We start from the raw sequence: 13569 nt of genomic DNA, 5'->3' as shown, positions 1-13569 counted from the left end.
GAAGAGTGGAGTGGTATGTCCGTCGCTCCAGCGATGCTTAGTCACATCCCTCCGGCTTGTCGATGTCCAATGATGAAGATGTCTGGCCTCGTCAGCTCAGACAGATGGTCGGCCTTCGCCTCGTCGGTGCCCGGCCTGGTGGTGTCCGCCTCGTCGGTGTTAGACACGGTGTGTCTTGCCTTCGCCTCGTCGGTGCCTGGCAAGATATGGATAGCTTCATCGGAAGGAGACATGTCGGTGAAGTGGCTTCGCCTCGTCGGAGTTTGGACGGGGTTGGGGGAGTGTGTTGATGTAGAAGTCGGAGTAGATTCGAGTGTCGCCGGGTGACGGCGTTGCTTGAAGATGACGAAAATGCGAGCTCGTCAATGTAGACCTCAGACCGTCGTGCCTCGTCGGTCTTGGCAGCGTTGGAATATTTGTTGTCAGCGTGGCATGGGTCGCGCTTGGCTTAGACTTCTCGACGGCCGGTTACTTCATCGGGGTGTGCAAGGGGGTACACCTTGCGGGAGTAATGGTTTGGGGAGACCGGCGTCAGTGTAAAAACTAAAACGCGCTCACATGGGCGTGGTCGGGGTGGTTGGCACCCCGTCTCGGCTAGACGCCGAGTATTCGGCGGTTCGCCAAGAGAAAGGGGCCGCCTCTCGAGGCCGTGGAAATGTGGCGTTGTAGAGGCCACGTCGCCTTGGGCTGGTGCTACGCCAAAGGGTGACCTGTACGCCGGCGACGCCATGGACCTATACGCCAAGGACGTGTCCGCCATGGTGGGTGCGCCTTGCGGGTGTAATAGTTTGAAGAGATCGGCGTCAATGTAAAAACTGACGCACACTCACATTGGCGTGGCCGGGGTGGTTGGCACCTCGTCTCGACTAGACGCCGAGTATTCGACGGTCTGTCAAGACAAAGGGGGCCGCCTCACGAGGCCGTGGAAAAGGTGGCATTGTAGAGGCCGCGTCGCCTTGGGCTGGTGCTACGCCAAAGGGTGACCTGTACGCCGGTGACGCCGTGGACCTGTACTCCAAAGACATGTTCGCCACGGTAGGTGCACCTCTCGAAGGAGGGACCGGTCTTATACTGTGTCGCTGCAAACTCTGGTTCGACCAGAGACCTGTACGCCGTAAAGGGGGAAGTGAGTCCCGGGCCGAGTCGTCACTGAGCTCCGATTCCGCCACCCCGTCTCCTCTAAGAAACATGGTGCAAAGCCTGTACGCCTGTAAACTGTTTGCTATTGACCTATCTGTCGGGGACATGCGCCTCATGAAGGAGGAGCCAGTCCTTGGCCGCGTCGTTGCAGACACTGGTTCCATCGAGAATCTGTACACCTTGAAGGGAAAGGCGAGTCTCGGACCGCATCGTCTTCTCCGGGAAGCAAAATGCTAGATCCGTTCACCGCGATCGGGACGCCATGGACCTGTACACCGGAGACCTGTACGGCACGACCTGTCCGCCGCGATGGGTGCGCCTCTCAGAGGAGGGGACGGTTTTGGGCTGCATCATCGTGAGCTCCGGTTCCATCTCGCCGTCTCATCCGGGAAGCAAGATACCAAACATGTGCACCGCGATTGGAACGCTATGGACCTGTGCACCAACGACCTATTCGTTGTGACCTGTACATCGTGACCTGTTTGCGAGGGACATATAGACCGTCATGGTAGAGCATCGGGGCTAGCGGTTGGGCTGCGTCGTTGGCGAGCTCCGGTAGCTCCCGAGTCATCTCCAGCCAGAACATGACACCTGAAAATGAAAGGCTTGGCATAGACAAACTCTGATGGTGTCGGCGCAGTTTTCAGTTCCGGCGCCGTCATCTCCTGCGGCGGCGACGAGATCACACAAGTGTCATCTCCCGTTACCGGCACATACTCTTCATGTAGCGCATGCATGCTGGATGTGAAGGAGAAAGAAGAAAATAGACGTATTAGATTAAAATCTCACCCTCCGGGCACGTGAGCTTGGTGTCCATGTCGCTGCCGCCGGTGTTCTCGCCCGGCTGCGTTCGTCCGTCTATGCGATCTGGTCTTCTCCCATCTGCTCCGTGAGTTGCCTCTCCGGCCGTGCGTTGGTGTATGGATGGATGGGTGGATGTGTGCTACGTGATGGATGGATCTACTGATGGATGGATGTGTGCCTTGGTGAGTGGATGGATGTGGTGCTTGGTGGCCGGCTAGTGCGCCGGTGACGGATGGATATGGTGGATGGATGGATGCTGGAGGTGTTGCGTGATGGATGGAAGTTTGCGTGAGTTGCCTCTCCGGACGTGCGTGGATGTGCAGGGCGGCGGCGTCTACATGTGCGTGTGTGCGCGTGAGCAGCCTGACGGCCGCATGTGTGGCTGTGCCCCTCTCCGATGTGTAGCCCGCCGGCGGCAGCCGCGTGCGTGAGAGCGGCCTGACGACCAGCTCTTCTGTGTGCGCCTCGCCCGTGTGCAGCCCTGCGGCGCGTGTGTGGACGGCCTGATGTGTTCGCCCCCCGTATGTGATCTGATGCATGGGTATATATAGGCAGAGATATGGAAATGGATAGCTATCACCTAGCGCGAGCGCCACCGTAATATGGATAGATACGAGCTACGGACGTTGCGGCAAAGTTGTTGTTGAGCCGGCCTTCCTCATCTTGTGGATAGATTGACAAGAGATAAGTATGCCGCCGTGAGTTTAGCTTGTACGGGTGTGGAGGTCGAGCTCGCAACGCAGCTGTACGCGGCCGGTGTGTTGGATCAGGCTCGAGCGCGTGCATGCGTGTGCAACCTAGTCTTTCGTTGCATGGGACGTAAACATGGCACGGATCACTCATCTGGCCTTTGTTTAATATACTCCATGCAGACATAGACACAGTGCAATCCACATAGCTCACGTGAGCCATGCATGCACATATAACTGGTAGTTGATTAATCAAATTGATCTGGTCACATGCGTGTAGGCATAAATAATCAATGCTCCATTGTGAATCTTTTTCTTTCATGAAAATTGAGCATTTTGGTCGCTGCCATATGCATACTTGTGTGTACGTATCAATGCCATATTTTATGCTTAACGAATGCATAAATGCGACAAAATCGCGTCGAACAGACCCTTCGGTGATGATACACTTGATTACATACATCAACAGGGTAAACGACGGTTCAGGTGAGAATCACAACACCAAATCCACTCTTGCAAACATGCTACAGGACTTAACATGGAGCATCCGTACTACAGACATGATCATTGTAGAGATAAGAGGTAATCTTGCAGTTCTAAGAGCACACAAACAGACTGTTAAGCATCAAACGGGACCAGTACATTACCAAAAAAAGGCTTTCGCCCCGCTTTATAAATAAAGCAAACCGCCAAGAGCACATACAAGGACTAGTTCAAAACACACACACCCAAGTCACACAATAAAGATCCAGAGGTACTGCTGAGGGCACAGCTCAACAAGCCCAAAACACACACGAAATAAAAGAGAAGGCTCAGCCAGGGCCAAGGCCGTAGCCGGAGCCGGAGAGCAGCAGACGACTAATCAGGCTCAGGAGGAGGTGGCGGAGGGGGCGGCGACAGGCGGACGGACATCGAGCGGAGGTCGGCGATGAAGGCGGAGATGGCGTCCCGATCCCGAGGGCGGCTAAGCGGCCGCCAGAGCTGCAAGTAACCAGACAGTTTGAAGAGGGCGTCAGTAGAACGTCGAAGAGGGGAGCGCTGAATCACAAGTTTATTGCGAATAGTCCAGAGCGTCCACGCGAGAACCCCAATCTTAAGCCACCTAATGTGGGGAGAGGGTAGCGGGGAGGCCTGTAATTCGGCGAAGAGGTCGGGGAAGTTGGAGTGGCACCAATCCCCACCAACCGCCTCTCTAAAGCAGCTCCAAACGAACTGAGCAGATACGCAGGAGAAGAAAATGTGGTTCGAGTGTTCGAGGGTATCACAAAGGGGGCAGAGGCCAGAGCCCGGGCCATTGCGCTTGCGAACCTCAACCCCCGACGGAAGCCGGCCGCGGATCCATTGCCACATGAAGATCCGGATTTTAAGGGGCAGGCGAATGGACCAAACCGACTGGAGGGGCGGCGGGGCGGAGGAAGGGGCGATAGCCGCGTAAAGGGACTTGGTGGAGAATTGACCCGAAGGCTCAAGGCGCCACCGAACCTCATCCGGGCCAGCATCGACAGTCGGTTCATGGAGAGCAATACAATCAAGAAGCTCATGTCAGGCGGCCACTTCCGGAGGCCCAAATGGCCTCCGGAACGCGAGGCACCCTAAGTCAATAAGGGCCTGCTGAACTGAGATTGTAGGGACGACTGCGATGGAGAAGAGGCCGGGAAAGCGAGCCGCGAAGGGGGCGTCACCAGCCCATCGGTCAAACCAGAACAAGGTCGCTGCTCCCGATCCAACCGAGATGGAAGTCCCAATGCGGAGGACGGGGAGCAGTTGGATGACCGACTGCCAGAACTGGGACCCGCCCGACCGTTGGCAGAAGGCCAGAGGTTGGCCACGCAAGTATTTATTTTGGATGATGTCTAGCCACAGACCGACATGCCCTTGAGGGATGCGCCAGAGCCAGCGGGAAAGGAGGGCAATGTTCATGCGCTTCGAGCACATGATGCCAAGGCCTCCCTGCTCCCGGGGCTTGCAGATGTCGGGCCAACTAACCATATGATACTTCTGCTTGTTATTGTCCCCAGCCCAATAGAAGCGAGATTGAATTTTAGCGATCTCGTGATGGAGGGTCTCGTGGAGGCTGTAGAAGCTCATAAGGAATAGGAGGAGACTAGAAAGCGAGGAGTTGATGAGAATCGTCCGGGCCGCCTTCGAGAGCCATCGACCTTGCCAAGGCTCCATGCGCGTTTGCAACTTAGTAACCGTAGGGCGAAGGTCCGCCACAGTGAGCCGGGAGTCACTAATGGGCGTTCCCAAGTAAGTCGTTGGGAAGGAACCTAGGCGGCAATTGAGGCGGTTGGCGATGTCAAGGGCCTCAGCCGGAGAGTAGCCCATCACCATCACATCACTTTTGTCGAAGTTGATCTTAAGCCCAGGCTAGCGATGTCCGAGTCCGAGCCTTCGACCATGATGATGGTGTCGTCAGCGTACTGGAGCAGGGAGATGCCAGTGCCACCGGTCAAGTGGGGGGTGATCCCACAAATATGACCTGCGGCCTTAGCCTTGTCCAGGATGGCCGCAAGAGCATCAACAACCATATTAAATAGGAACGGGGAAAAAGGGTCGCCCTGCCTCACCCCACGGAACGTGGGGAAGTAAGGGCCGATCTCCCCATTGATGTTGACGGCTGTGCACCCACACGAAACCATCTGCATAACCCGTGTCACCCAACGGTCATTGAAGCCTTTTCGCAGAAGAACTTCCCGAAGGAAGGGCCAGCTAACAGTGTCATAGGCCTTATGGAAATCGATCTTCAGAAAGACCGCCTTGAGGAGCTTGGAGCGGACTTCATGGAGGACTTCGTGAAGGACCAGCACCCCATCTAGAATATACCGGCCTTGGATGAAAGCCGATTGGTTGGGGTGGGTAATATGGCCAGCGAGCAGGGTCACCCTATTGGCGTACCCTTTAGCCAGGATCCGGAAGATCACGTTAATCACCGTGATTGGGCAGAACTGACGGATGTCAGAAGCACCAAGAACCTTGGGGATGAGCGAGATCGTCCCGTAGTTAAGGCGCCCGAGATCGATGGACCCAACGTAGAACTCGTCGAAGATGGCCATGACCTCCGGTTTGATCACATTCCAGAAGCTCTAGAAGAACTTAACTGGAAGGCCATCCGAGCCAGGGGCCGAGGTGGGGTTCATGCCCTTGATGGCAGCCCAGACCTCGTCCTCAGAGAAGGGGGCCATAAGAGCCGCGTTCTCAGGCTCGGAAACAAGTTGGCGACCGGACCAACAGCCAGGGGCCAGGGATAAGCCGCTCCGAGGAGCGGCTGTGAACAGGGACCTATAGAAGCCGTCGACGTGGGACCTAATGTCCCGCGGGGATTGCAGGAGGGTCGTGCCATCCCAAAGGAGGGGGATGGTGTTGCGCCTGCGACGGCCATTCGCGATGGCTTGAAAGTAAGCCGTATTCGCGTCACCCTTCAGGACCCATTTCTGAGCCCCACGCAACCGCCAGTAGGCCTCTTCATCAGTGTAAATGATAGAGAGCTGATCCTCCAAGTCGTAGCGAGAGAGCCACTCCTCGGGGGAGAGGCCGGTAGCGTCTACACGAAGATCCAAGGCTTGGATCGCAGACAGAAGAGCCTTCTTACGCTCGCGGAGGTCATGCCCCAGGTTGGCGCCCCACCCTTTCATGAACTGTCGGCCACGCTTGGCGCAGATGTGCCAAGAGTCGACAGCGGAGGGAGGGCGAGCAAGAGACAGTGAGAGAGCCCGAGTCTCCAACCACCAGGCGCCAACCGCGTCGATGAAGCCAGCTTGGGACAGCCAAAATGTCTCAAACCGGAAACGAGGGGGAACCGGGGGGCATTCATCAGCGAAAGAGAGAAGGAGGGGTACGTGGTCAGAGCCAATCCGGGTGATGGCCCGGAGGGAGGCGAGGGAGCAGCGGAGGTCCCATTCCGGGGAAACTAGGACCCGGTCCAGAACGGACTGGGTCGGGGCAGCCTGACGGTTGGTCCAGGTGAACCTGGCACCCACCGGTCGATCTCACGGAGGCCAAGATCAGCAATGCAGTCGTTGAACATTTGCATAAGGCCAAAGTTGACGTTGGCATTGCTCTTGTCCTCCGCAAACCTAAGGATATTAAAGTCATCCCCTACAACAACAGGCAGCGATGCCGCCGACACCTTCCGGTGAAGCTCCTCAAGGAAGGATGCGGATCGGCTATGGTCGGCAGGGCCGTAGACAATAATGACCTCCCACTTGAAGTTCGGGGAGCGTTCAAAAATCTCCATGCTAACAAAGAACTGACCCCGGTCCATACTCCCCACCTCGAATGTGGCATCCTTCACACCTAACAGGATGCCACCGGAATGGCCCACGGTCCCACTAGAAGGGAGCCAATGCCAGGCGAAAAGGTGGGAGCTCAGGCGGTCAAGCTCCGGGAGGGAGAAATCCGTACACATCGTCTCCTGGATGGCCACAATGTCAATGTGCTCGTCACGAATGTACTCGATGAGTTGGCGGCGGCGGCCATCATGGCCGAAACCGCGGATGTTCCAGAAGAGGGCACGCATCACGCAACCATTGAGGGGCTGCTTGACCCCAGGACACGAGATGCGCTTTGGGCGCGGAGAGCGGCCGTCCGAGAACGGGTACGACCCCGAAGCTCGGCAGCGGTCAGGGGGGAATTCCACCAATCCTACGAGGAGGGGGCGGCCTTGGTTCCGCCGACTCGGACGACGAGTCGGGGGGCAAGAGCAGGGCTGCTCTAGCCACAGCCAGCCTACCGTCGAGGATCTCGTGGGCCCTAATGGCCTCGATCTGGGCTAAGGGGGGCGACCTCCCCCTAAAGATGATCGCGGAGTCAGTCGCGATCTTCACAAGGTTTCCAAGAGGAACCGACTCGAGAGCAGAGAAGGAACAAGTAGCTGCCGAGGGAGGGACTGAAGGGGTACCTGGCTCCAGGTTCCGTGCAGCAACACGAAGCTCAGCCCGCTTGCGGATGGGCAGCACCGGGCAAACCTCCGGGCACGCCACGTCCAGCCGAGCACTCCGGCGAGAAGCAGTCGCCGGAGAGGAGGCCGAACGGGCGCATCGAGAGAAGGCCACGACGCGTGGAGGCAGAGGCGGGGCAGACAGGGGGTGGTCACCTGGGACTCCCGGTCCAGGCCCGAGACCGCAGCGGGGAGTATCTGAAGCGCCGGGGTCGGAGTGGAAGACGGCGATGGCATCGGTGTCGGGGAAGACGGCGGTGGGCCCGAGTCGATGACGAGATCCGTCCAGGCCACAGGCAGGGGCGGGGACGGCAGGGGTGCCGCGGCCGAAGGTGGCGAGGCGGCCGACTGGGCGACGACGGGGGTGGCGCCGATGGAGGGGTCAGGGGCGGCCATCACGCCACCGTCGAGCTGGGGGGCGGGTCCTGGAACACCGACCCTGTAGGGAGGAGGACCATGTCCAGGACCGGCTCGGCTGGAGCGGCGGAGACCGGGGAGCGTGGGGAGGAGGCGGGGCAGACGACCAAGCCCACACTGGAGGCATCGCTGGCGGCATGAGACACGGACAGGATCGAGGGGGACCTCGAGGGAGGGACCCGGCGCGGCCTGGCGCCCATGCCCCCCATCGGCCGGAGGCGAAGGCGATCAGGACTGCGACCTGGAGGCCGAGTCATCCGATCTGACCTGCGGGAGCGGGGGCGGTGTCTGCCATGGTAGTCCCCCCGGCTCCCGGGTTGCCGGCAGGGGGCCCATCATCGGTGAAGCGGGGGCGGCCGACGCGGTTGGGGGGCTCGGGGGCGATGCAGAGGTCGTAGCCCCGGTCGTTGAGGAAAACACGGACGGTGACGTGGAGCTTGGAGGAGTCTAAACACTTGACCTTGACCCGGACCTCCTCCTCCTTGCGGAGGGAGAGATCGTCGACCACCACCACCTTGCCCAGAATCCGGGACATCTGGCAGATGACGAGCTCGGACCGAGAGATGTCAGGGAGGCCACCCACGAGGAGCCAAGCGGTGTCCAGAACAGCCACCGCAGGGGCGTCGAGGATCGGCTCGGTGATGTCGACGACGAGCTGGTGGAGGGAGAGGGTGATCCGGCCACTATGAGTGGCGTAGCCGTAACTGACGGTGTCGAGGAAGATCACGGTGAAGATGTGGCCGGCTGTGGGAGTGACCGCCCAGTCCCACTGGCGACGGTAGAGGTGGTTGAGCTCAGGCTCAATCATCTTCGGGGATGCCACCCCGTCGACCACCGTAACGATCGCTTGAAGGGAGGGGGTGGGCGGGGGAAGATCTGGGACCTCAAGATGGAAGAACCCAAGCCCCTCGATGTCGTGGCCGTACATCATGAGCTCGGACATCACAGGGCGGTCCGGGCATCGGAGAGCGGGGTGCCCGGGGTCCGTGCAAATGTAGCAACACTGGGGGTTGACGCAGTTGACTTGCGAGTGACCTGGCACCCCACAATTGAAACACGGGGGGCGAGGGAGGTTGGAGACGGGACCCAGGGCGGCGGAGGTGCCCGGGGCCGAGGACGGAGGGGCGGGCGGGTTGCCACGACCTTGGCCGCGGCGCTTCTTCTTCTTGGCAGGGCCTTGGCGACCGCGAGAGGGGGCGCCGCCCGAGGTGGCAGCCGTGGCGGGGGCCGGAGGCATGGGGTGACACGTATTTCCGGGAAGCCGGCGTGGCGGACGGGGCTTGGACGCGGGCGGACGGGGGCGCGCAGCACGAGCCGGGGATGGGCTGCGGCCCCGACGAGGCGCCGGAGAGGGCGAGCGGCGGCGCGGTTGCCAATCCCCCGAGGCGGCAGGGTGAGGGGAACGGGAGCGACCCCGAGCATCGCGGCAAGCCGGGGAGCGGCGGTCGTCCCGACGACCCTCGCGGAGCTCGCGCCGGAGCTCCTCCTCGCGGCGGAGGGCGTCGGGGGAAGGGCGAGGGGGGTCACGGCGGTCCTCTGCCCGATTCTTGGGTCGGGACGTCCCGTCCTCCCAGTCGCGTGGCATGGCCGAGCGCGGTGGAGGAGGAGGAGACGCGGGGGAAGGAGGGGACGACAGCGGATGCGTTTGGGGAAGGTGCGAGGGTGGAGCGAGCGGAGTTGATCGTGGCGGTGGAGGGAGGGAATGATGCGGACAGGAGGCCACCCGGGAGCCAGATCGACCTCCCCAGGGCATTTGGCCTAGGGCACGGGCGCAGCCCGGGAGGGGCCAACCAGCCCAACTAGCGGGGCGCGGGCCCAGAGGTGGGACAGGCCGGTTGGGCCGGCACGCGGCCCAGAATGCCTCGCCCAGCCGGGCCACAACCCAGCAAGCGCGAGGCAGGCGCATCCTGTAGGGTTTCTCCCCGGGGAGCGAAACCCACCACCGCCGTCGCCGGCGAGCCCAAGGGGGAGGCCAGCCACGCACGCCGTCAGGAATGGCTGACGCGAAGGCACAGGGCGGAGGAGTCGAGGGACGCGATGAAGGGGAGAAATGGCGACGATCAAACGGGCGGAGCCGCGGGGGGGGGGGGGGGGGGGCGGTCACTGCGAGCCGCAGGCGGGTCAGGGGGCAACTCCGGCGAGCCACATGCGGCCGGGCGACGCCAGGACGTGCTAGCGCAGCCCCGCTCAGAGCGGCCAACCACGCCCCAGGTCCGGAGCCTCCGGCGGCGAGCTCCGCCAGCCCCCAAGGGTGCACCTTGCGGCCCATACGCCCGAGACGAGCTCGAGGGCGGGGTCGGCGACTGCGGCAGCCGCGAGCCGGCGACCGAACCCCGCACACGGGGGGCTGGGTCACCAGCCCTGCAGGGCAGCACAGCACGACGGGACGCGACGACCTGGGGAGGGGAGGCACCGGCCGGAGGGGGGAATGGCGCCTCGTCGGCCAAATCCGCCCAGCGGAGGCGCGGGGCCGGAGCAGGGGCGGGCGAGGGGGACAGAGGGTCGGAGGCGATGCCGGGGGCCTGTGGGGTGGAGGGGGCCGGAGAGGCGGAGGAGGGCGAGGTCACCGGGGCGACGCCGGAGCATGGGGAGGCGGCGGAGGCGGCCACCAGCGCGGGCAGGGGCGGGGCGCCAGCGTAGTCGCCAGAGCCAGAGCCCGAGAGCGCCATTCGTCTCCCCGAACCAGTACATTCAGACAGTTATAATGTATGTATCCAACCTTTGCACAATTGAAGAACCGAAACACCAGCAAAACCACACCAATAAAAAATCACATCACAATGAGAAAATAACACAACATACTTCCACGGAGAAGAAACAAGGATTGAAACACTGACCCTAAAAAACTAATACTGAAATGCAGAAAATAATGGTCTTGATATAACCATAAGCATCCTCGTTCAAACAATGGCTTTCTCAGTGGCGGTGCTGACCTCGAAAGTCTATGGAGTGGCACCGGCTTCCTTCTCCACTTGGAAGGTCCGCCCTCTGCAGCCTTTGACTGATGCCCGACATCGCCCAATTATTAAGTGATACCATTATATATCATTCATGGCGGGTGGTGTTATATATGCAGTTCGATCGTCCCACAAGGGGAAACACAACTAGCTCTCAGGTAGAACAAAACGAGGATATATATATATGGTTGCTATACATATATCCAATTCACTGCTTTAAGCTGCACAAGAGGTGCTGTTGCAAATAGCCAAACTTGGCAGGAAATCAAGAAATAGAGGAATGGAACAGGATAACATAGACGCTAGATAAATAAAACAGGACATCAAATACTCTCGCACAAAATCACAAGTAATACATCAACTGGGTTATCAAATGTTGAAATGACCATCACACAAAATCCATTCTTACACTTACTGCACGCTGTAGCAACGAACATACGTACAGACACATACATGCTTATATTATGCTCTAGAACATGAGCACCAAAATAGCATTCAACACATTGCAGTAAGAAATCAAGACAAAATCTTCCACCGGTAGCATTAACACCATTATCAAGCAATGGCTTCCTCAGCGGCGGCAATGGCCTAGGGGTGGCAAGAGAAGCAACAAATAGTTCCTTAAAACATACCTACTTGGCATCAGTAATTTCCACAAGCTAGCCCATCTCTTAGACTGGGGGCATGTCGCCTTCTGCAGATTGGCCATCTCTGCCTTGGGAACGGGAAGGAAGTGCTTCTTCTTGTTCATATTGAAGAGGCTCTGACATGTGATGCCTATCCGCCAACGTCTCCATTCCCATGAACGACCAAAGGAGATAGATGTAGGATAGGAACTCCCCGCCTTCCCCAAGCTCTTGGCATGCAGGTACCCCCTGCATCTGCTGGCGGAATAACAGAGCATCTCGACCCACACACCTTGGATCACAATCCACCTCTCATCCTCACTGCCTAGCTCCATTAGTGCTTCGGCGAGTTTGCGTGCATTGGTAATCATATCATTTGATCGCGGCAACGACATTTCAAGGATCGCCTGCACAAGATTTTCTTCTGTCATGTTGAGCAGTCCCTCGCTAAATTTTAAAATATGGTCGTTGGCTAACTTGAAAAGACCTGGCCTGGTGCCAAGTATTAGCATCTCAGGACGGATGAGAAGCAAGTAGAACATATAGTTGGATATGCTCCTACTGTCTTGTGTGGCTTCTCCTTGTCGACATCGAGGGGATGTGTTGGGGTGATAAAAGCAGAGCTTTGTGGCAACGTGCCAGATGAGGATGCTCTCATCAATAGCCATCTTCAAGCTCCATCCTAGCTGATGGTGCATCCTTAGAGCCAACTGGCCTCGTAGCTCGCTGAAGCTCCTGTAACTTGTTGTGTGGCATATGTACTTCTTCCACCCCTCTTCCATGTGCCGGTGAACTTTCCCCGTGATCTGGTAGGCTATAGGTACTTGATGAATATACCAATGTTGGTTAAGAAACTCTCTCAGAAAGTCGAAGGTAACAAGCTTCATGAGGAACGTGGGCTTGTTCTTGCGAACACATATGGACATGATGTTGTGCTGGGAAACCATGTCGTGCCACCCTTCAATAGGATCGTTAAGGAAATTAAAGATACATGGAACTAGTAGCCCAGAGAAAATTGTGCAGGGAAGCAAAAGCTCCAACATGGTGGTACAACATAATAGGATGTATGTCACCCTGATGTCCTTCTTGTTCTGACCATCCTTGTGGCTCACGGCAAAGAGCACAATAGAAGCTAGGACTAGGAACGGAAGTAAAAGTGTTGAGGTAGCGCCAGATATAGTGCCAAAGAATCTAGTTCTGGTGTGCATGCCATTAAATGTATCTCCTAGCCCCGTCTGCAACTTTTTGTATGCATCCTTGTATTCAAGCTTCAGGAAAGATCTCAACCCTTCAATTCGAACATAGTATGGAGCAGACTGATCAACAAACATACAATCCATATCATACACTACAAAAAATACACTTCCGTGATGATACGTGTGTGTCACAGTAGGTCGCTTTTTTGTCATGCATGTACATCCATGACAAATTTATGACAGAATCAAGATAGTCATACCTGTGTTGTCGTAGAAGTGTTCCATAACATTACCAAAATTATCATCACGGAAGTTTCCACTTCCATGACGATAAATCGCGCGTCACAGAAGTGCTTTCGTCAAGGGTGACCGACACGTGGCATCCACCGTAACGGAACGCCGTTAAGCTATCGGGTCGGTTTTTGGATCCGATAACCCGTTAACAGCCCCGACCAATGGGGATTTTCCACGTGTAAAATCATCATTGGCTAGAGGAAACACGTGTCGGCTCATCGTCGGGACAGATGTCATCCACTCACTGGACAGAAGGCGCCTATGATATGTCGACACGTGGCACGGCCCAACAAGTTTAAATGGGCCGGCCCAACTAGAGGCCCACAAGATTTTGCGGACCATAATGGTCCGGGCCAGCTAAAGGCCCACGAAATTTTGCGGACCATAATGGGCTGGCCCAGCTAAAGGCCCACAAGATTTTGCGGGCCATAATGGGCCGGCCCAGGTAAAGGCCCACAAGATTTTTTTGTGCCATAATGGGCCGGCCCAGGTAAAGGCCCACAAGAT

At 57.9% G+C, this 13569-nt stretch overlaps 1 protein-coding gene and 2 pseudogenes across 1 annotated transcript; all 3 read right to left on the bottom strand.

Moving 5' to 3' along the window:
- Positions 1-5719: 5719 nt before the first annotated feature.
- On the bottom strand, positions 5720-6268 carry LOC147972570 (uncharacterized). The gene has a single exon (XM_087524388.1). The coding sequence runs from the start codon at positions 6266-6268 to the stop codon at positions 5720-5722; it is 549 nt and encodes a 182-aa protein (XP_087380514.1).
- An 883-nt stretch (positions 6269-7151) lies between these two features.
- LOC147972569 (uncharacterized) lies at positions 7152-9574 on the bottom strand (annotated as a pseudogene).
- A 2007-nt stretch (positions 9575-11581) lies between these two features.
- Positions 11582-12912, bottom strand: LOC147972568 (uncharacterized; annotated as a pseudogene).
- Positions 12913-13569: the final 657 nt, after the last annotated feature.

Source organism: Triticum urartu, chromosome 5A (genome assembly GCF_056163025.1).
Source record: "Triticum urartu cultivar PI428250 chromosome 5A, HENAU_Tu73, whole genome shotgun sequence".
NCBI classification, from domain to species: domain Eukaryota; kingdom Viridiplantae; phylum Streptophyta; class Magnoliopsida; order Poales; family Poaceae; genus Triticum; species Triticum urartu.
The sequence above is the reverse complement of the archived record's forward strand: the minus strand, read 5'-3'. Positions and strand labels throughout refer to the sequence as shown.